Genomic DNA, 22,267 nt, shown 5'->3' on the forward strand with positions numbered 1-22,267 from the left:
GTTATAATCACTATGATGTCAATGAACATTAGTAATCTTATTATTAATTTCAAATGTCGACACATCTTTATAATAAGAGGTTACTTTGAATTGCGATTAATTTTGAAAAATAACTGTTTATATCCCTTATGAAAAAAGTATCGACCAATGTCTAAGTAAATTGTAAGATTTGGTAACCAAGATTCTATTCCTGTTGAAGGTAATTGCCAAGCGCATGATAGAAAAGGGAGAAGGCGGTTCTATAGTAAATATTTCCAGTATATGGTCAAGGACAGCTCATCCTGATGCCAGTGCTTATTCTTCAACAAAAGGTGCCGTCGATAATATGACTAGATGTATGGCTCTAGAACTTGGACCCCATAATGTAAGCTCACTATCTGTAGAATGAACCGTGTTTTTTTTCATATAGTAAAACAATTTTTGAAAAGATCCCATAGAAATAAAGTTTTATGTAGTTTTACAGGGCACACGGATTTGCTCTTTCCTTAATCTCAAGGAAATGGCTTTAAAATTGCAAAATGTCTATGATTAATCATTTTATCTTATTTTTTTGCGAGAAAACTGACAACATCGAGTGAAACATCACTACCGGATCACCTAAGATCACCCCCATGTTGATGGGTTTCGTGTTCCTCAGTCTTTATATTTCTTTGTCGTGTTTTGTTGACTTTTTTGTCTTTTCGTCGTTAGTCGTATTTTGTCATGGCGTTGTCATTTTCTCTTCGTTTTTGAGCTTTTGTATGTACTCTTAGTATATTTTGCATCTTGTTTTACATCTTATCGGTATCAAGCGCACACACAAATTAACAAAAATGCAAAAAAAGACAGTCCCGATCTACGAGTACTCGCAGTTAGTGAAATCTAGTTCGAAACGCAATTTCGACTTATATAATGACCACATTCTACTTGACTGAGTATTGATAAGTACATATGAACAGATTTGGTGTAGACATCGTATGCAGTCAGAAAGAGCATTTTATTGTGCAATTCCAAAAATATAAGTATTGAAAGGATGTACAACCACATATTAGTCTGAATAACTGGAAAACAATACAGGCTCTTTTACATTTAGGTCCGTACGCTTCACAGAGAGTCAAATTGTAAACAAGCATATCACTGCCACGACCCAGCTTAAAGCCTCTTTCGAACATTTGAAAGTCCCGACTATGAACTGGTTACCTAAATTACACAAACAACCATTTAAATTTCGTTTCATCTCCGCATCTAGTAAGTGTTCTACTACTAATCTCTTAGTGCTTCTAACTACCTCCCTTACTGCTACCAAAGAACTTGTTATTAACTTTTGTAATAAAGTTTATGAAAATAATGGTATCAATTATTTTTGGAGTGTTAAAAATTCTATAGAGGTTTTAGATAAAATACGTGCGTTTGATGGTCCTTTTAATTCTGTTGACAGTTATGATTTTTCTACTCTCTACACTACACTTCCACACAATCGTATCAAGAAAAAGTTTTAATATTTAGTTAAAACGTCTTTTGAAAAATCTCATTGCAAATTTATTTGCTGTACCTCGTTTAAAGCCTTGTTCTGTAACGAAAAAGGAAGTATGCTAGATGCACTTACTGGAAATGTGAAGATATGATTGCAGCATTAAATTTTACGGTAACATTGTAATAAAAGCGCGAAAATCACTATGTGATCGGTGTAAACTCATTGAACTTTTAACAAACTTATTAGTAAAGGTTATCTTATTTAAAATGTTGATCTTTGAATATTGTTCACATTGGCACAAATATCGATTTTGTCATCAACAAATTAAAACATAACTAAATTTGTATTCTTTAAGAGTGGTCTTTTGGGATATATAGATACTCATCCACGTTTATTTTCTATATAGAGACTGCTTTATCTATATATAGCATGATACATATTTATTATAAGGTTAAATCCTAACTATCCTACTGCCTGTCGATACTTTTATTTTGGCATTGCACAAATCCCTGGCGTGTGTTTTAATTGAGTTTAGTCATGATGCATGATTTTTTATTATTAATTGTTTTTGGCTTTTAACTAGCTTCCATTAACTGCTAGTACTCTCAAATCATACTTTCGTGTTAATTTGACCTGTTGACACAATTTATAATGCATTTTTGTTATTCAATGTTTACTTATTTTGTGTTATATCTCGTCTCACTATTTTTAATATATACCATCTTTGATAAGTATTTAGTATGACGATAAATTATCACTTCTGTACTCGTACTATGAACTACAAATTTATTTATTTGGAAAAAATATTTCCGTACTCCAAGCAAAAAAATTATTATATATAAACTTACCTGTGTACGTTATTTTATTTAACGTCATTTTGTCCTAGGATAGAGTTGTCTTTTTGACATTGAATACTGTTATATCTAATGCAGGGCAAGCTCATGTTGATTTTTCAGAAAATGTATTGATTTTCGAGTTTCAGTTAATTTCATGTATCTAGGTGAACAAATATCGAAGGTACAATACAGAAATTGGACAAATATGCCATTAAAACATATGTATGTGACAAATCAACATGAGCTTGCCCTGCATTACATGTAACAGTATTCGTCCATACCAATTTTAAGCAAATAAAGTCGTCTCGCAGGCCTTCAGATTTTTTTGAAAATTTAGTGTTCACCCCAAGAACCGGTTTGGCCACAGCATAACAATTTCAAGTTTATTTACAATTTACACAGTGTGTATATGTTAAGTATGTTTAAATGAACATATGTTCTCATAGTTTAGGACTTTACTCATTATAGGTTGAAAAATACAGGCAAAGTTTAGATGTTTATGAAGTGTCCTATATTTTGACTTTAGTGGAACCTTAATCAGTAATCAATGAAACATAAATTACGTTCATTGAAATCTAAAACATTTCTACAGACCGAATTGGGAAATACAAATACCGTAAAAATGAAACAGCACCGTCCAAAAAGAAGAAAAATTACATTGAGAACGAAAACTCATCTTTTCTTTTGTAAATTGCAGTAAGGAGTTTTTCAGCGTGAAATTGAAATTGAATAAACCAATTATTGAGGTCCGTACCCTTGGTATATTTCCGCAAGAAAATAAGAAAATATGTTATTAATCAAACCAGGATAATGAAAAGTTACTTACGTCATACTGTAGTTTCGTATTTTCTTGCAATGTATTTGACGATATATTTGTTTTTATTACCACAGATAAGGGTTAATTCAGTAAACCCAACTTTCGTAATGACAAACATGACAAAAGGACAAGAGCATACAGTGACAAGTTTACTCGAGAGAACACCGATGGGAAGGTTTGCTGGTAAGTATACTAGACCGAATACCTCATGGTAAAGTTTGTTGACAAGTAAACTATACGAAATACCAATTGGAAGGTGTGCTGCGGATAATTATGGACAGTCAACACATGGAAAGGTTTGCTGGTAAGTGTACTAGACAGAATACTCGTACCTCATGGGAAGATTTGCTGGTAAGTGTACTAGACAGAATACTCGTACCTCATGGGAAGATTTGCTGGTAAGTGTACTAGACAGAATACCTCATGGGAAGGTTTGCTGGTAAGTGTACTAGACAGAATACCTCATGGAAAGATTTGCTGGTAAGTGTACTAGACAGAATACCCGTATCTCATGGGAAGATTTGCTGGTAAGTGTACTAGACAGAATACCCGTATCACACGGGAAGATTTGCTGGTAAGTGTACTAGACAGAATACCCATACCTCATGGGAAGATTTGCTGGTAAGTGTACTAGACAGAATACCTCATGGGAAGGTTTGCTGGTAAGTGTACTAGACAGAATACCTCATGGGAAGGTTTGCTAATAAGTGTACTAGACAGAATACCCGTACCTCATGGGAAGATTTGCTGGTAAGTGTACTAGACAGAATACCCGTACCTCATGGGAAGATTTGCTGGTAAGTGTACTAGACAGAATACCCGTACCTCATGGGAAGATTTGCTGGTAAGTGTACTAGACAGAATACCTCGTGGGAAGGTTTGCTGGTAAGTAAACTAGACAGAATACCCATGGAAAGATTTGCTGGTAAGTATTGTAGATAGTATACCTCATGAAAAAGGTTTTTAGTAAGCATACTAGAAGGAATACTTCAGAAAGTTTGCAGGTTAGTATGCTGGACAAGAAGTAAGGCGACTGTAGTTTACCAATGTTAAATTCTCGAAAATCGATTAGGAAGAAACGAATCAACTTGAAGGTAGAAAACAAAAACCGAGGGAATCGCATGACTTCCAAAATGATCGAGACCGGGTCCGTCTCCTGCTATGTGTGCATCACCCGTCATGTGAATTCATTCAGTCAAAATATAACTACCGGAAATAAGACTCAATTGGTACATTTACAGATCAGACGACTTGCTTTTTGTCTAAAGATCTAAGATCGCGAAAGCATGTCGCTTGTGAATTGAGACACCAACACATTGTATCGGTCAATCAATTCGTGATGGTGACCGTAAAATTTATATGGAAGGCATTGTTTACCATTTTGTTTTCCTTTCTTGGCTATTTTCTTGAAATCTTCAATAAAAAGGGAGAAAATGTAAGCAGCAAAAAGGATCAAATAGATATGATGTTCAGTAGTTGTCGTTTGTTGATGTGGTTCATAAGTGTTTCTCGTTTCTCGTTTTTTATATAGAATAGACCGTTGGTTTTCCCGTTTGAATGGTTTTACACTAGTAATTTTGGTGCCCTTTATAGCTTGCTGTTCGGTGTGAGCCAAGGCTCCGTGTTGAAGACCGTACTTTGACCTATAATGGTTTACTTTTATAAATTTTGACATGGATGGAGAGTTGTCTCATTGGCACTCATACCACATCTTCTTATATCTATGATCTACTCATACCCGAAATATCTTATTATAGAGGTTATTGTTCTAACATTGCATTTGTTTACCCATTTTTTCAATTTTGCCAATTGGCTTGAAAGCTATAACAAAATAATTAGCAAGATAAGTTATACAGTTACTGTTATTGCCTTTAAAAGTAATTTTAACCAATAATTTATTATTACGCAGCCGCGTATAAGAGAAGAGGTGTATAGTGATGTGCATGTCTATGTGTTAGTTTGTCCGTCCGTCATAATTTTCCGCATGATAATTTAAGTGTCGCTGAGCCAAATCTTTTGAAATGTGTATGCAATGTCATAGACCATACAATATCGTCTCGAATTTATGTTTTTGAATTTACTGTCCAAGAGTTACATCCCTTGGTTACCTTCAAAATTTGTGTTTTCGTATTATCATTTAAGTACCACTTGAATAAGTCGATTTGGAATTTGAACACACTTTCCATTCTATATTTTATTTCATGTTAAATTGTGATGGTTATCATATAGGATTTTATATAGGATTTTTTTTCAGTGCATGTGTTAATTACGATGAATTTTGACTTTCAACAAAATTTCAGAATTGCTATTAAAGTATCAACTGACTCCATATTGTTGTGATCTTAAAAACCGTTTAAACATTTTCCTTTTTTGTGTGTGTTTTTTTTTTTTTTTGTTCTTTTTTGGCAATTTTATTGCATTTTTTTTAGCTATTTTCTGTAAAACTATTATAGATAGTAGGCACTTGTAAACAGCAAAAATGATATGAACAATAAAGTTTACATAAGGCAACAGGGTAGAAAATAAATGTTTGAGGTCATACAGTCTCTTCAGTTTTGCTTTTTACCTTGCTTTGTGGATTGATGAGAATTTGAACACAGGCAAACTGCTATATTGCCTCTAATTTACCCATTAAATGTGTTTTGGGGAATTATCTTGATTCAATATAGAGAAACTGTAATTATCACACATGGTTAGCAGGGTTAGATCTTCAATAGGTCAGCATAACCGAAACTTTAAATTGACTCCTTGTGGGATCGAGTTATTGCCCTTAAGTAATGATCTTTTTTTATGGGGGGGGGGGGGGGGGGGGGTTCAACTATGTTTGCTATTGATGACTTTTGCTTATTTGTGTTAGAGGGTTGGTGACTTGTAGACATAATACTACAATTAATTTAATAATATTTCTTTGTAATGAAGCTTCACGAATATCTCACAATTTATTTTTATTTTTTATGCTTTAATAAATATTTTCTGTTATTGAAAACTATAAAGATGTGTATCATTAAGGTAATATTTTTATTACAGAAACAAAAGATGTTGTGAATGCCGTCGTATTCTTACTGAGTGACCAGAGTTGCATGATAAGTGGGGAATCTCTTCGTGTCGATGGAGGAGTAGGAGTATACTGAACCCAGGTATTCGTCCTGTGTTGACTTAAAAGAACTATGAATAAAGATATAACTTTCAGTTTTACTTATGTTTTAGCAGTCCCATACATTTTACCCAAAATTAAGCACTAAATCATGTTTTGATGTAGAGTTTATTTAAGCTTAATGTATATTTATTGTACCTCTTTTGCTGTGATGTAGACACTAACCGATCTATTGATCAATATGACCGATGGTGTTTGTTCTGTATTGAAAGGGAGTGATTTATAATTGCTCGAAAAAAAATGCCTTAAATATAAGGGTAAAAGATTTGTAACTCTTAAGGTCAAGTTACAGTAAACGGGCTATGTCACAGATTTTCTTAACATTTTCCATACACCTTTGAACTGTATCTGAAAATCTGAAACTTATGTATCAACAAAATATATTTTTTTAAGAAAAACCTATGTACTAGCGTGATGGGGAGGAAACCAGGATCAGGACTATTGTTTCCTCCTAGAAGCACGAGAAGCTTTCTTTCCCCCTTGTAGTAACGTCGACGACGTCAGTTGGAAAATAGTTATCCATGATTACATCCATTCTTTTCTATTAACCCTGGAGGATGTTGAGAATACCGCGGGAGTTACGACGTCACGTTTTACCTATTATATCTAGGGTTGACGTCAGTGCGGGACGTGGCCTTAGCATTCAGAATATATATAAAGTAAACGTTAAACTGTATGGTTGTGTTTCTGCATTTTATATTACTATAGTTGATTTAGCCCCGACATTTATTGCCTGTTGTCTCCTTCGGTAAAAAAAACACTAACTGACTGGATATTTGTGGAAGAGTAATGTCATTGCACCTCGGGGGACAATAAACTTACTGTTCCACTCATACCCAGTCAATAAGTATAAACTATAACTTGTCATGGTGTAACTTAATCACAAATATCAAGTCAATATCTTCAAGCATGAAAAAAAAGTGTAGAAACCTGATTATTTGAGTGAAATTTCAAGTCCAAGGACATGATCTGTAACTTGATAAAATTATATATAAATTATTAAACCTATATTAACAAGCATGATGAAAAACGTACGGGAAACTGATTATTTGAGTGAATTTTCTAAGTCAAAAAAACATTACTCTGGACAAATTCATCAGACCGGCACAAAAATTTGAACTTGATCTGTAACTTGTCATGATAAATCTATTTACCAAATATCAAATCAATATATTCAAGCATGACGAAAAAGTGGAGTCAAAGGACCATAACTCTGAACAACATAATCAGACCGGAACAAAATTCGAACTTGATCTGTAACTTGTCATGATAAAACTATTTATACCAATTGGTAAATCAATATATTCATGCATGACGAAAACAAGTGTGGAAAACTGTTTTGTCAGTCTGACGGATGGACAGACAGAGAGACAGACGGACGGAGTGCAAATCTAAATTCCCCTTCGACATCGTCAGAAGGGGACTAATAAAGTGGTGGTGAGCAATTTTAGGCTCTCTCACTAAATAATACAAAATTTGGTGTCTATGTTGAACGAATCTATCCAATCGAACTAAAGATAAAGGATACTACAGATACACTTAAGTCTGCCTCATATCTTGACTTACATCTAGAAATTGACAATGAGGGTCGGTTGAAAACAAACCTTTACGACAAAAGAGATAATTTTAGCTTCCCAATTGTGAACTTTCCATTTCTATGTGACAACATTCCAGCAGCGCCTGCATACGGAGTACATATCTCCCAATTAATACGATATTCCCGGGCTTGTATTTCCTATCATGATTTCCTTGATAGAGGATTGATGCTCACAAGGAAGCTATTAAACCAAGAGTTCCAAATGGTGAAGTTGAAATCCTCCCTTCGTAAATTTTACGGACGCCATCACGAGTTGGTTGACCGTTATGGAATAACCGTTTCACAGATGATATCGGATATGTTCCTTATGTCGTAACTACAATACTCTTCCCTTTTCACGAATGTGACCTACCGAATTTATTAGACTATTTACCGGATTTGTAATAACATAAGCAACACGACGGGTGCCACATGTGGAGCAGGATCTGCTTACACTTCCGGAGCACCTGAGATCACCCCAGTTTTTGGTGGGGTTCGTGTTGCTTAGTCTTTAGTTTTCTATTGTGTCATCTGTACTATTATTTGTCTATTTGTCTTTTTATTTTTTGGCCATGGCGTTGTCAGTTTGTTTTCGATCTATGAGTTTGACAGTCCCTCTGGTATCTTTCGTCCCTCTTTTAGATAAGCATTTATTGGTTTTATGTTTCAAAAGTTGTCGCATACATTCGCCTTTTTTTTTCTTTTTTTTTTTTGTAAACTAAGAAGACGCTGTTAAACTCATGATTTACATGACTTTACAGCACAACATAAGAACAAATTATAAATATCAGTTCAAAAAGGATTAACCTATCAGATCGAAACAACACTTTTATATAAAGTTTATTTTCTAAATGCCAAATATATAAAACATGCGCTAGACGGACTTGACCGCATTTAGAAATATTCTGTAACTAAATCTGACATTGACCCAAACACTTCTATGAGAGCTCTAGGCCCCTTGGTTTTATCAACATCATTATTCACCTTCTCCAAATCAGGAGAGCGTGAAACCTGTCTTAACAACTGCTTTGTCATATCTGAATTATGATTTTATGAGTTCATAATTCTATTGTGGTGTACGGGTTTACTGTCGAAAATAATGGAAGGTGTCCGTTGTTATTCTGTGGTTAACATGTTGTAATGAACTATTATATTATTTATTTATGTATTTATCTGTCCTGAGTGTTCTTGTGTTTATTTGTACTGTATTTTTGTCACGTAATGTTGTTATTTTAGCGGTATTTTTAACATTGCCATATAAGCGGGGGGTTTGGCTAGCCATAAAACCAGGTTCAACCCACCATTTTTTCTTCAGATGTCCTGTACCAAGTCAGGAATATGGCAGTTGTTATCAAATAGTCCGTTTCTATGTATGTTGGCGTTTGTTTTTGTAGTAGTTTAGTGTTTTCTTCTTATAGTTGATGTGTTTCCCTCGGTTTTGGTTTGTGACCCGGATTTGTTTTCGCTTAATCAATTTATGACTTTTGAACAGCGGTATACTACTGTTGCCTTTGTTAATATATATTTTAAATCTAAATAAAAGAACAGTTTCAATGTCCCCCGCGTTGCACATATTTTATCTATCCAAGGGCGATAACTAAAAAGAAACTTTTTTTATTAGACAATTTATAGATATCTAAGAGAAATGAAGGCTTCAGAGCAAATGTATTGCGATTTTCGTTACAATTTATTTTTTCAAAGGGGCATAAATCGTTTAAATTATTTGATCAGCACTTATTCTCGAAAGTGTCAAAGACATTGGTGATATAAACCTACGATATGAGTTTCATACAATTCTGGCAAGAATTGTACATATGAACAAACTATAACAATCAGTTGGAGAAGTCTTTTGAGTAAAGCCTATCATGTGATGTGAATTGAAAAATCACAGCTTTTGAACAATATGATACATGTATTAAAATAAAACATCTATAACCCGTCATGTATTACTCCTATGAGGGGCGCCTCTACACTTATTATCATTTGTTTGATTACAAAATTAATGAGAAAAATGAGATTATTAGGAAATATATGGTCCAATAATATGATTTTGGTCTCTGACTAATGTTTGTTTTACTCAGGTTTATATACCAAGCTTTATTATCGTACATTTGAATTGAGAATTACTTGTTTACAAGCTTTTCTAATAAAATTTGTTATCATGGAAGTATTTTCTGATTAGTTATTGAATATTCCCTATGTTGAAATCTATCAATACTTTCAAAAAATCATTTTTATGCCCCGTCTGCTGCAGAGGGGGCATTACGTGTTATCATTGTCTGTTTGTATGTCCGTATGTATTGGTTTCAGTTCTCACTTTAGTTTGACTCAACCAAATGTTATGAAACTTATACACAATGCTTTTTACCACAAAACACAGATCAATAAAATTGAGAATGGAAATGGGGAAGGTGTCAAAGAGACAACAACCCGACCAAAGAGCAGAAAACAGCCCAAGTTTGAATTTGGGTGACATCACTTTTACCGTTCTAGAGTCATGCCACTTTATAAATTGAAAAATAGCGAAGTTTTTTGTTTCCGTTCTCTAACTTAAGTTTGATTCAACCAAATGTTATGAAACTTATATGCAATGCTTAAGTCTGCTTCAACCAGATGTTATGAAACTTATATGCAATGCTTATTACCACAAACCTCGATCAGATCAAGATTGAATTTGGTTGGTGTTACTCATACCCTTCTTGAGTTATGTCCCTATATAACGTTATATGCAAACAGGGGCATCACCTGTGTCCCATGGACACATTCTCCATTTATTTGTGTTTATTACAATATAAATTTATATATCAGGGTGCTTTTTATTGAATTTAGCTATGCAACAGGGTAGTGTTATCTATATATCTATTTAGGTGTATGGTCTTAACTGATGAATATAATTATACCATACATATGTTTATTGGGAAGGTTTATTGTATTTATGACATTTCGTGGAATATTTATATTCATTTTTTCTTTACCAGTGCAAACAAAATTCCAGCTAAAAAGGCTTATAAGTGTTGAGTCGACCAATGTGACAATGTTTGATTATAAATTAGAATGTTAACCAAGATTTATGAATATTTTAATCACGATTCATGAATGCAATAGTTTCTATTTTCACCTATAAATTTTTATCGAGATTACTGTCTTAGAATAATAATAATCAGTCCACAGACTCATATTTATCCTGCAATTCAACATTTAACTATACAAATATCAATGTGCAAAAATACGTGACACTTATATACTATACACATTTTGTTTTTGGGTTTTCTTCTTCTATGCAGAGTGTTGTCCTTACCATGCATAAACAAATTGCCACTGGACAATCAATTTTCTTCTGAGTGAAATGTATTTAAATAACCGTCACGTTTATTTTATGGTCCTTAGCATAGTCCATATATTTCATTGCTTCCACTGCTACTTATTGAATATTTAACAACATAGACTATGTCAAGAAAACAGACCTGTAGAAGTACAAATAAGTTTTATATTGTTCCACATTGAAAATCTACCTTCTATGAAACAGTTTGTATGTATACATTGTATATGTATTTGACTTTAAAAAAAACATCAGCAGTAAGATCTCAAGGCAAATCTTTCACAAAATTATTTGTTTACTTTAAAATGATAAAAAAAAAACCTTTCATAGTGTATTTTAAAATCCGCAATCAAATTTTCTTTGAAGAGCTTTGTTGATATTCTAGAAGAGATTGACTAATGTATCTGTTATTAAAACATGTTTTGATAACCACAACTGTGACATACATGAATTATTTCCAAATTAGAATTATGATATTTTACCGTCTAACTAGTACTTATGAATAATGAAATTGTAATGATGAATATAAGAGAGAGAGAGAGAGAAGAAGTGTTTCATAACCTCTGTGACTGGCTGGATCACAAAGGTGTTTTGTTAACAGCAAAATAAGGTGCAATAAAATTTAATTTTATTTTGTTAAATTTGTTTGTTTATTTGTTTATGATCACTGTTAATATGAACTTTCAAGTTGATTTCATAGGTAAGCTGATACTAGTTGACACAAGCAAAAAACCTAGAAAACATGAATTAATTTGAAGATCATCTAATTCCTATTTTGTGTGTCTCTTCTTGAGATAGCTGTGGATATGTAGTGTGTCAGTCTGTTTACTGTTTACCATCTTTTTCTTTAGTTTAAACATATTTTATTTGCTCAAAGCAAAAAAGGATCAGACACAAGTAAAACATACTTATAAAGTCTTCTCCACAATACAATATAATATAACAATACAAATTGACCATGAGCATGCATCATATAATATAAACAACATAAATATTACTAAACTATACTGAAGAAAGGAGAGGGAATGAGGAAAGAACGACAGAGATTAGGATGATGATGATAATGATGATGATGTGCGTTTTACCTATACTGATACTATACTACGAGGAATCGTTTTGATCGCTTTATAAAATTGAATACTTGTTTAACAATTTGCACATTTTGATCATGGGAAAGAGTTTCTTAACCAAAAACCAATAGTTTTAAGTCCAACTCGCAGCCTTCGGAAAGCCAGCTGAGACCATTAAAAAGAATAGCCCTTTCATTTAGATAGAAAGGACAATCAAAGAAAAAATGGTGCATGTTCTCAATATCCAAACCACATTTACATGTTGGATCAGATATAATGTTAGCTCTAAACAAGTCACAATTCAAGAAGGATACCGAACATCTAAATTGGGTTAATATTATATTTAATTTTCTTGGACTATATAAATAATGTTTAGATTGATTCTCATTTCGAATGTCGTGGTTTTTTAATTCAACTTTGAATTTTGATAATGAGTCTACATTTCGAACTGATATGCTCAAATTATTCCAAAGTTTAATTGTTGATGGGATAAATGATAGGGAAGTCAGTGTCAGCCTTCAAAATGGTAAAATGATATCTTGTCCATTTCGCAAGGGATATTGTGTTGTGCTTTGAATTTTAGGGGGCACAAGGCTACATAAATATTCAGGGGCATTATTATTCCGAATTTTATAAAATAATTGTAGTTTTCTTCTTTTTCTTCGTTCCTCTAAAGTTTCCCAACCAACCTCTTTTAAGACAGTCTCAGAGTGTGTGTAAACAGGCAAACCTGTTACAATTCGTGCAGCTTCAAGTTGTAGCTGCTCTAATTTAATTGAATAACCTTTTCCGCAATTGTCCCATACTTCAGTTGCATATTCAAAAATTGGTCTAATAAATACTAGATATAATTTTTCCAAATTTTGTCGGCTAAGTTGATATTTGAGTTTCCGCAGTATATTCAGATGTTTTTTAACGCTATTTAATATATTTTCAACATGGTTGTTCCATTTTGCGTCACTTCTAAATGTAACCCCTAGATTATTATGAGATCGCACAATTGGTATTTTTCTATTGTTCATAGTAAAATTAAGTTCTTGTATCTCATTATTTGAAAACATCATAATTTCTGTTTTTCAGGATTGAAAGACATATACCACTTTCTTGACCATTCATCCAGCTGTCTCAGGTCACGACTAATAACTGATTGTATAAGTTCCTCGTCATGACCCGAGGAACTGAATGAAATGTCATCTGCAAATAGTCTGCATAATGAAGTTAACTGTTCAGCAATATCGTTAATATATATGATAAACAATAAAGGACCAAGAACGGGTCCTTGGGGGTACATCAGCTGAAACATTGCAAAAAGTAGAGGATGATTCATTAATGATAACCTTTTGTTTTCTTTGATATAGGTAGTTAGTGAACCAATTTAAAAGATTTCCCTCAATGCCATATGCTTTCATTTTATGTAGTAAACCAACATGCCAAACTTTGTCAAAAGCCTTCGAAAAATCACAAAAAACAAAACAGCAAATTTCTTTTGTTTCTAGTGCATTTAAGATACAATCATAGATTTCTATTAATTGATGCACTGTTGAATGTTTTGGCAAAAAACCTGATTGGTATTCATAAATTAGTTTGTTATTAAATAGATGATTATATACATGTTTAAACACAACTCGTTCCATAACTTTCCCCACGCAGCTAATTAAAGATATTGGTCTGTAATTAGATGGCAAAGATGAGTCCCCCTTTTTGAAAATAGCTATTACATTTGCAATTTTCCAGCTGGTTGGATATACACATTGACTAAGGGACTTGTTGAATATAATTTGAAGAGGTATTGCAACTTTATTTGGACAGATCTTGAGCATCCTGTGGCTAATCACATCTGGTCCCGAGGCTTTATTTGGATCAAGGATATTAATCATATCTATAATTTCTTGAATAGTGACATGTATGTCACAAATTTTATTCTTAGATTTAGTTTCAAATTGTGGTACGTTGATATTTTCTTCACCTAATTTGGAGATTAAATTAAAATACTTGTTCAAAAGCTCACATTTTTCTTCATCCTTATATGCAATTTCGTCTATGTTTTCGGTATTTATAATATTTTGGAGTGGGGGGATGTTATTTGATCCATTGTTAGATTTGATTAACATTTTCATTATTTTCCAATTAGTTTTTGTATTTGGTACATTATTTAGAATAATGTGGTCTAAATTACTTTCAAAATGTTCTTTAGCAATTTTTTTCATATTATTGACCCTTTTTCTCTGTCGCTTGTACTTCAAAATATCCGATTGTTTTTTAGATTTAAAAGCCTTTTTTTCGTAATCGATCTCTAGTGCGTATTTCTCTCCTAAGCTCGCTATTGAACCTTGGTTTGTCGTTTTTTCGTATAGTTACTTGTTTGGTAGGTATGCACTCCCTCGCAATGTTCAGAAAAGTTACAGTAAATATTTCACATAATTCATTAACATCCTTGTCATCGGGAAGAATTGCATACCAATCTGTCTCATTCATTATTTTCAAAAATTTATCTTTATCCATCTTATCATATATCCGCACTTCTCTTTTAAAAGTACGTGACATTGATGAGGGACACTCAAGAAATATTACTGCTGCATTGTGATCACTTATATCTGAGGGAATATCTAAAACATCTGCTAAATAATATGACATACAGTCACTTATTATTATAGGATCTAAGAGTGTACTACTTTTATCAGTAACTCTTTTGCTTTATCAATTACATTTCTTAGATTGAACAAGTCCATAGTTTCAATAAGTTATTATTATTGACATTGAAAAGATCAGAATTTAGATCACCAGTAACCACTATATTTTCGTTTAATTGAAAGGCAGTTTCGATTGCATGATTTAATCGTGCCCAGAAGTCAGTGTCCGCATTCGGTGGACGATATGAGTGACAGAGAAGGAAGTTTTGACCTTTGGCTCGTATTTCAACCCAAAGTGTTTCATCAAAGGGATTTTCTAGTTCGCTTTTACGGACGATACCGATATCATATATATCATTAATCCACCACCAAAGTTGTTTCGATCTTTCCTTAAAGTGTTATTGAAGGAATCTAGTTTTAATTGATCTTCAGATACACTAGGATCTAAATGTGTTTCTGTTGCAGCTAGGACATCAAATTCGTATGTGAAATTATTTAAGAATTCTAATTTGTTTCTAATACTACGGATATTTAAATTACATAGTGATATGGATTTATCGATTTCACTAAATCTAACACTACAGGGTGTACTCGATATGTTATTTTCATCTGGACCAGGGTTTGGTTCAATATTACCGACAATAAGAATAAAATGAAGTACAAACAACAGAAATATAATGTCAATCTTGGGATTTATTGATTGTAGACAAGCTAGTGAAAGAACATAGAAGGAGCAATGTAAGTTAATTTTTAGTATTTCTAAATAAGTATAACAGTTTGAATTAATATAAGTACTGCTTTTCCTCTTGCTACCTCAGCAATGGCTGCCCTGTCATCCTCAATGCTGACTCCCATATTGTTTAGGGGGTACAGAAATTAAGTATAACGACAGCCAACGGCATTTTTCGTATGGTAACTTGCACACATCATCATCAGAAAAAAAAGAGAAAGTAAATATAAAACAAGAAAAATAAAAAATAAAGGTGATGGAAAAACAAATGGGTATCAGAAGGATACCTGGAGTCATACTGGATGATAAAAATGGTATTTTGCTTAGTTTTTACTAATTTTATAAATCATTGTGAACCGTGATCTAGCCACTATATTTGAAAGACAAGTTGTATGAACTATAAGGTCCAAACAGAGAGTTAGTTTAAAGACGAATACCTACAAATATAGTAATAGTATTAAACACTTCATACTTGCAACTTGAGTATACAGTTTTACATGATATGTATATATATATATATAAATCAAACATGAATATTGTGTACAATTGTTTGTGCATACACTACTATTTTGTAAAGAATTAAATCAGTATCAGCTAGAATGAGTTATAAAATTGGGATCATGTCAGCAAGGGGAGAAGTATCAATGTATGTGTAATATTCATTGTGTACATTAGGTGGCATTCAGTAGAGAGTTTCAATTTACTTTTTCCAGTCAGAAATAATTTAATTCATTAGAGAGGTTAAATATTTATGAATGAACGATATCATCTTTCAGTCTGATCAACAAGATCTGAATATAACCTCTTATAATCTTCTCAGTCATTTGTTAGTTTAACTATATTTTCCTTTCACAGTCCCTTATTTGAGACCCTCAGAATGGAGCCTTTTACCTGTTAGGTCACACTTTGTATCATATTACTAATAGTTGTGAAAGTGAAACCCAATAAAAAGTATCTGAAAATAAAAAAAATAGATACTTATGAAAATTTAAAATAAACCTGTGTCTTTTTCTCTAAAAACACAAAATCACAAAATAAAAGTAGGCGTAAATATTATGATACTGTAAAGCACTCCATACCTTTTTGGAAAGGTTAAGCTTGTCTTTATTTAGTTTTATATCCCACCATATGGATAAATCTTGTTAATGACTTCAGAAGGTTGTGATTTGCTGTTTGCTACCTCTGCTTCCTCCTTAAAAAAATGATGTAAAGTTGTCAAGAAACTGGTTGGTGTAAAGGTGTTCAGAAACTGGTGTAAGGTTGTTTAGAAACTGGTGTAAAGGTGTTCAGATCTGGTGTAAAGTTGTTTAGAAACTGGCTGATGTAATGTTGTCTAGAAACTGGCTGGTATAAAGTTGTTCAGAAGCTGATGTCAGGTGTCAAGATTATTTCAAGTTGTTTATAAACTGGTGTAAAACTTCTAGATACAAATTTGCAAACGCATAATAGGCCTAAAAATAAAGGGTTCACCTGATTTTCTAGGTTACCATGATTACATCCACTTATTTTGAACTTTGGTGGATAGTCATATTGGCAATCATACCACATCTTCTTATTTTTATGTTGTAACATTTTGTAAGAATGGGATACCAAATTTTTTTCTTATTGTGTCTTTTAGACTAAATCATATACGTGACATTGACCTTTCATCTCTGAGATAAGAAAGGCTTTAAAACCTCATAAATGGGAACCAATGAAACTAAATTGGTGAAAAAAAGAATGTCATGTAAGTTTTTTAGCGTTTACAAACTTTTAGAATAACTCTATCAGTTAACCTCTACAGGATTTTCTCATATTGCTAATATTTTAACTTGACTATTTCATTTAATATTTATGAAGTTTAACTTTTCTTGAAGCATTGCAAGCAAATTTGTGAATATCTGTGTATTCCTTACCCCTATTTTGCCTGAGACTTCTTTGCAAAGTGGGTAATTACTTTCAAAATCAAATATTTGCTTTGGTGATCTTTCGCTAGTGAGCTTGTTTCCATTGAATGCCCAAGGTTCAATCCCAGGTTATGTCAAACCTAATTGTAAAGCTGGCATAATTTTTTTGTTATGCCACTAATCATACGCCATTTTGATAATAAGAGCAAAGGCTGGAAGTGTGACTGATGTAATCCAATATAGTGACATGGTAATATGTACACACAAAGTACATGCTGTGTTTCTGGTATATAGATATAAGAAGATGTGGTATGAGTGCCAATGAGACAACTCTCCATCCAAGTCAAAATTTATAAAAGTAAACCATTATAGGTCAAAGTACGGTCTTCAACACGGAGCCTTGGCTCACACTGAACAGTAAGCTATAAAGGGTCCCAAACATTACTAGTGTAAAACCATTCAAACGGGAAAACCAACGGTCTAATCTATATAAAAAACGAGAAACGAGAAACACTTATGAACCATATAAACAAACGACAACTACTGAACATCAGATTCCTGACTTAGAACAGGTGCAAACAAATGCAGCGGGTTTAAACGTTTTAATGGTACCAAACCTTCACCCTTTTTCTGAAACAATAGTGTAACATCACAACATAGAAATAACTTAACTCAATCAAAGGACATATTAACACCAGTGAACATACACTGAACAAATAAATTTGACCTATGAAACAATGTAAATACAAAATAAATGAACTAAGGGAAGAATGATAAAAGTAACATGTTATATCGGTATGAAATGTTAAACAATTTAAGAAAAACAATATGCTCGAACAAAAATATCAGCCATTTGCAATTACTTTAAACAGTTCCAACAGAGAAAGGAAATATTTTTACAAAATAAATAATTTTGATGCTCATAGTACGAAGTGAAAATTTATAGTAATACCAAACACTTAACAAAGCTGGTATATAGACCAGATATAACCCTGAATAACATTAAATAACAAAAAAGCATTACAATTAGTATCAAAAGGTCAAATAAACAAGAAAGTACGATTTGAGAGTACTCGCAGTTACTGACAGCTAGTTAAAAGCCAAAACAATTAATAATAAAAAATCATGCATCAGAGACTAAAATCAACTAAAACACATTCCAGGGATTTAGTATTTTAACGTCATGGACAGTCAAAGAAGACATGACTTGTGCAATGCCAAAAATAAATGTATCGACAGACAGTAGGATAGATAGGAGTTTAACCTCTTTATAGATATGTACAAACAAAGTACATGTTGTGTTAATGGTAATATGTTCAAACAAAGTACATGCTGTGTTACTGGTAATATGTACAAACAAAGTACGTGATTTGTTAAAGGTAAAATGTATAAACAAAGTACATGATGTGTTACTGGTAATTTGTGTATTTCTGAAATAGCGATGAGGAGAATACAGTAGTTACTTTCTCACAGGAATTTAGATGCTGCATCTCCATAAAATAATTATAACTGGGTATCCCGATCCGAAATCCGTAGAGGGATCCGATTCCTGAGGAGCAATTAATGAAAAGTGTGTAACCGTTGGTAGGACGAATATGGATCCGATTCCCACGGAGCATAATTCCTTCGTGGAAATCGGATACAGAGTTTACTTGAATAAAACCGTTTTCGGACAAATGCAAAATAAGAAGTTAAACAGTAGATAGAATCATCTTCTTACTTGTAATATGCTCTTTCAAATAATATTATGGTAACCATTTTTTCCTCATGACATTTAAATATTCTCTGCTTAATAAATGTCGTTCCACTTAACATATCATGTATACAGATACAGGTAATATATAATAATAATACTAATCGTATATAATTATTTACTTTGCAGTTCATATGTAATTTTGTTTTATTCCTAAGACCAAATTAGTGTCATTGCATTTTTAAATAAATAAATATATAATAGTAATTGATATAATAACTAAAAGTTTGTGTTACATTAGAGACATATCATACATATTCTAAATATAAATATTTCTAAGGATAAAGGAGAAATTCCAGTGCATAGTATTACTTTTTGGATAGATACAGTGGACTTCCCAACTATGTTAAGTTGTGATTAGTACTTGAAGGATATTATAGTAAAAGATTTCAATCGGTATTGTGCAGTAGGAGACCGGTTATGGTATATGTTTCAAACCATAGTAATTCTAGTCGAAAGTATGATGTCCATCTCCAGTTCTAATACGTATGATTAGTAAATTCAAACACTACACAAATTTGTAGTTACACGTGCATCACGACGATTGTCAGATGTGGAGCAGGATATACTTACCCCTCCTGAGCAACTGAGATCACTATCGGCTTTTGATGGGGTTCGTGTTGCTTAGTCTTTATTTCTATGTTGTGTTTTGAATAATGTTGTTTGTCTTTTGGTCGTTTTTACATTTTTTGCAATGGTGTTTTCAGTCTTCGACTTGTGAGTTTGAATATTCATTTGATATCTTCCGCCTCTTCTATACATAATGATTTAATACAAAGTAGGTCAAACATTATAAATTGACTATAAACTAAGTGACGACGCTTTTTATTAATCAAATTTTAAAACACATTCATTAGTAAAATAAATAAGAATGATATCTAGGTTGTGTCCAAGAGTCGAGTCTACAACAAGCATACCCCGATCACAGCGTAGACGTTTGACGCAAGTTAACCTAATTTAGAGATTATGAAAATTCTTGACCCTAACTTTGACTTTTATCAATTGGTCAATAAATTTACTTTAAAAAGAAGGCATTTGCATTAAGAAAGTATGGCTCATATCAGTTAGAGTTGTATTCTATTGATATAATCTATTTGAAAGTTTTTATATGTGTTGTACTAGTTACATATAAAGTATAAATATTAATATAACGTTTTCATGGCTTGGTTTGTTTCTTGTATACTATAAGTTGTAAACTTTAAGATATTCAATGTATGGAATGGTTGTAAGGTGTACATGTATTTCTGGCTTTGTTTATCTGACCTTGGCCTTTTTTTATTATGTTAAGTTAATGTGATACTTGTAGTAAAACTTTATATTTAGGACTATCAACATAAAATCAGTAGTAGTAAAGCAGACGAGACATTTTAGCGTGTGCACTCTTATTTCTATAACAACTATATGAATATTACGAAAGACAACATTTTGATTTAACATACTTATATACTTTAACCCAAACCTTTTTTGCGTCTATTGAATTAACATTTTTACTGTCATGATTGTGGAGCATGCGTGTGACTGAAACATATAATTCGATATGTTTACAAGTTGAACTGCTATATTTTATCAAAATGGAGGGCAGACTTGATGGCAAAAGAGCTCTCGTTACAGGAGCTGGAAAAGGTTTGTAGATACATTTCTTAGTTTTTGAATATATTTATATATTATGTAACAGGAACATAGGAACCGGGAAAGTTTCTTAGTCTTCGAATATATTTATATATTATGTTACAGGAACATAAGAACCGGCAAAGATATATTTATATATAAAGCATTCAATTGCCTATTAGACTGAAATACGGGAATAGGAAAAGATTTATAAAGAGTTCTAGATAAATTAAAAACATATTAACCTGTTGATTGATTGGTTGTTGTTTGCTTTACGTCCAGTTGTAACAATTTCATGTATGTTCATGACGAGAACACATTAAGAATAGGTACACTAGGTAGGTTCTTCGAGGTAGGGTTATTGGGATGAAGAGGGGGGAATTCGTACTGCCTCTGAAAAATGCGGGTTTATTGTTAGGAGCAGAATTTTTGCCCTGCAATATGCCACGTAGGGACCCCTCAAACACGTATTCTTTAAGAACCTTCATTTGGTACGCTCGAGACCAAACTCCATGATACAAAAAAAAAGGTTTCAGCAGTCAGACAAAACCCGTCTTATTTCAAATTTGTCATGTGTATGTGTTAGTTGTAAGTTTTAGTAATGGTCAATGGTGGCCTCTATTTGAGAATGACAAAAAAACAATGTCAAGGGCAAATGTTTCCCAGCTCATTCGCTGTGTCCTTGTCTGTGACGACAATTTGGATTTCGGTGGACCTAGTCTATGTTTAACTGGTTAATTATTGAAGGGATTTCGTTACGACAGGTTAAATTAAATTGGCTTTAATTATTGTTTTTCATTGATGCAGAGATTTGGCTTAGTGGTCAAGGCTGTGCCTGTGGAGTACTTATTACAAACGGGATGTGGAATCCTGGTAATTGCAGTGGTGTTATTTGTGGAGCACTGGGTTTGGATGCTGTCCGCGTGTACTCGTTGGTTCTTTAATTTGGGTGGACCTGAGGGTCTTGTCTCAGGCTGTTTGTATCGTCTTTACACTAAATCAGTTGAGTGTCTACTGATTGATACTTTGATTTGGAAAACAAGATTTGTCTATTAAATTTTATTTGCTTTGAACTAGCTTTTAGTAACTGTGAGTACTCTTAAATCGGTATTTTGTGTTTTTTGTCTTTATATCAGTTTTTTTTTTTTTTGCTTCGTTCCAATCTGATAAATCAAACCATTTGAAACTGACTTTTTATTTGTTTTTACTGTTGCACCGCTGTTCCATGATGATGGAGGATTTGACGATTGCAGGCATGTTTAGCTCCGGTGCATTCTGTGTGTGTGCCTGTTCCGGGTCGGGAACCTATAGTTCTGTGGTTTTTGATAATTGCTGTCTGTCGTGTCTTTATCGTTTATTATTTATTCATAAGGTAGGTCTTTGATTTTCTCGTTTTGGTTGTTTTACATGTGTCATGTCTTGTTGTTGTGAAAGA

At 32.8% G+C, this 22,267-nt stretch overlaps 1 protein-coding gene across 10 annotated transcripts in view; it reads left to right on the forward strand.

The window, feature by feature from the left end:
• Positions 1-22,267, forward strand: part of LOC127708788 (carbonyl reductase [NADPH] 2-like) — a 107,061-nt gene that overhangs the window by 63,718 nt on the left and 21,076 nt on the right. The window contains exons 5-7 of one of the 10 annotated variants that reach the window (XM_052213917.1): positions 200-364; positions 3,181-3,289; positions 6,134-6,243. The exons of 7 other annotated variants lie outside the window; for them this stretch is intronic. In XM_052213917.1, the coding sequence (XP_052069877.1) occupies positions 200-364; positions 3,181-3,289; positions 6,134-6,237 (378 nt within the window). In that variant the 3' untranslated portion in view covers positions 6,238-6,243. Of the gene's footprint in view, positions 1-199; positions 365-3,180; positions 3,290-6,133; positions 6,244-20,684; positions 20,848-22,267 lie in introns of those variants that run through there. 2 more of the 10 variants (XM_052213919.1, XM_052213908.1) reach the window with 2 other exon arrangements.

Source organism: Mytilus californianus, unplaced genomic scaffold (assembly GCF_021869535.1).
Source record: "Mytilus californianus isolate M0D057914Y unplaced genomic scaffold, xbMytCali1.0.p SCAF_7, whole genome shotgun sequence".
Lineage (NCBI taxonomy): Eukaryota > Metazoa > Mollusca > Bivalvia > Mytilida > Mytilidae > Mytilus > Mytilus californianus.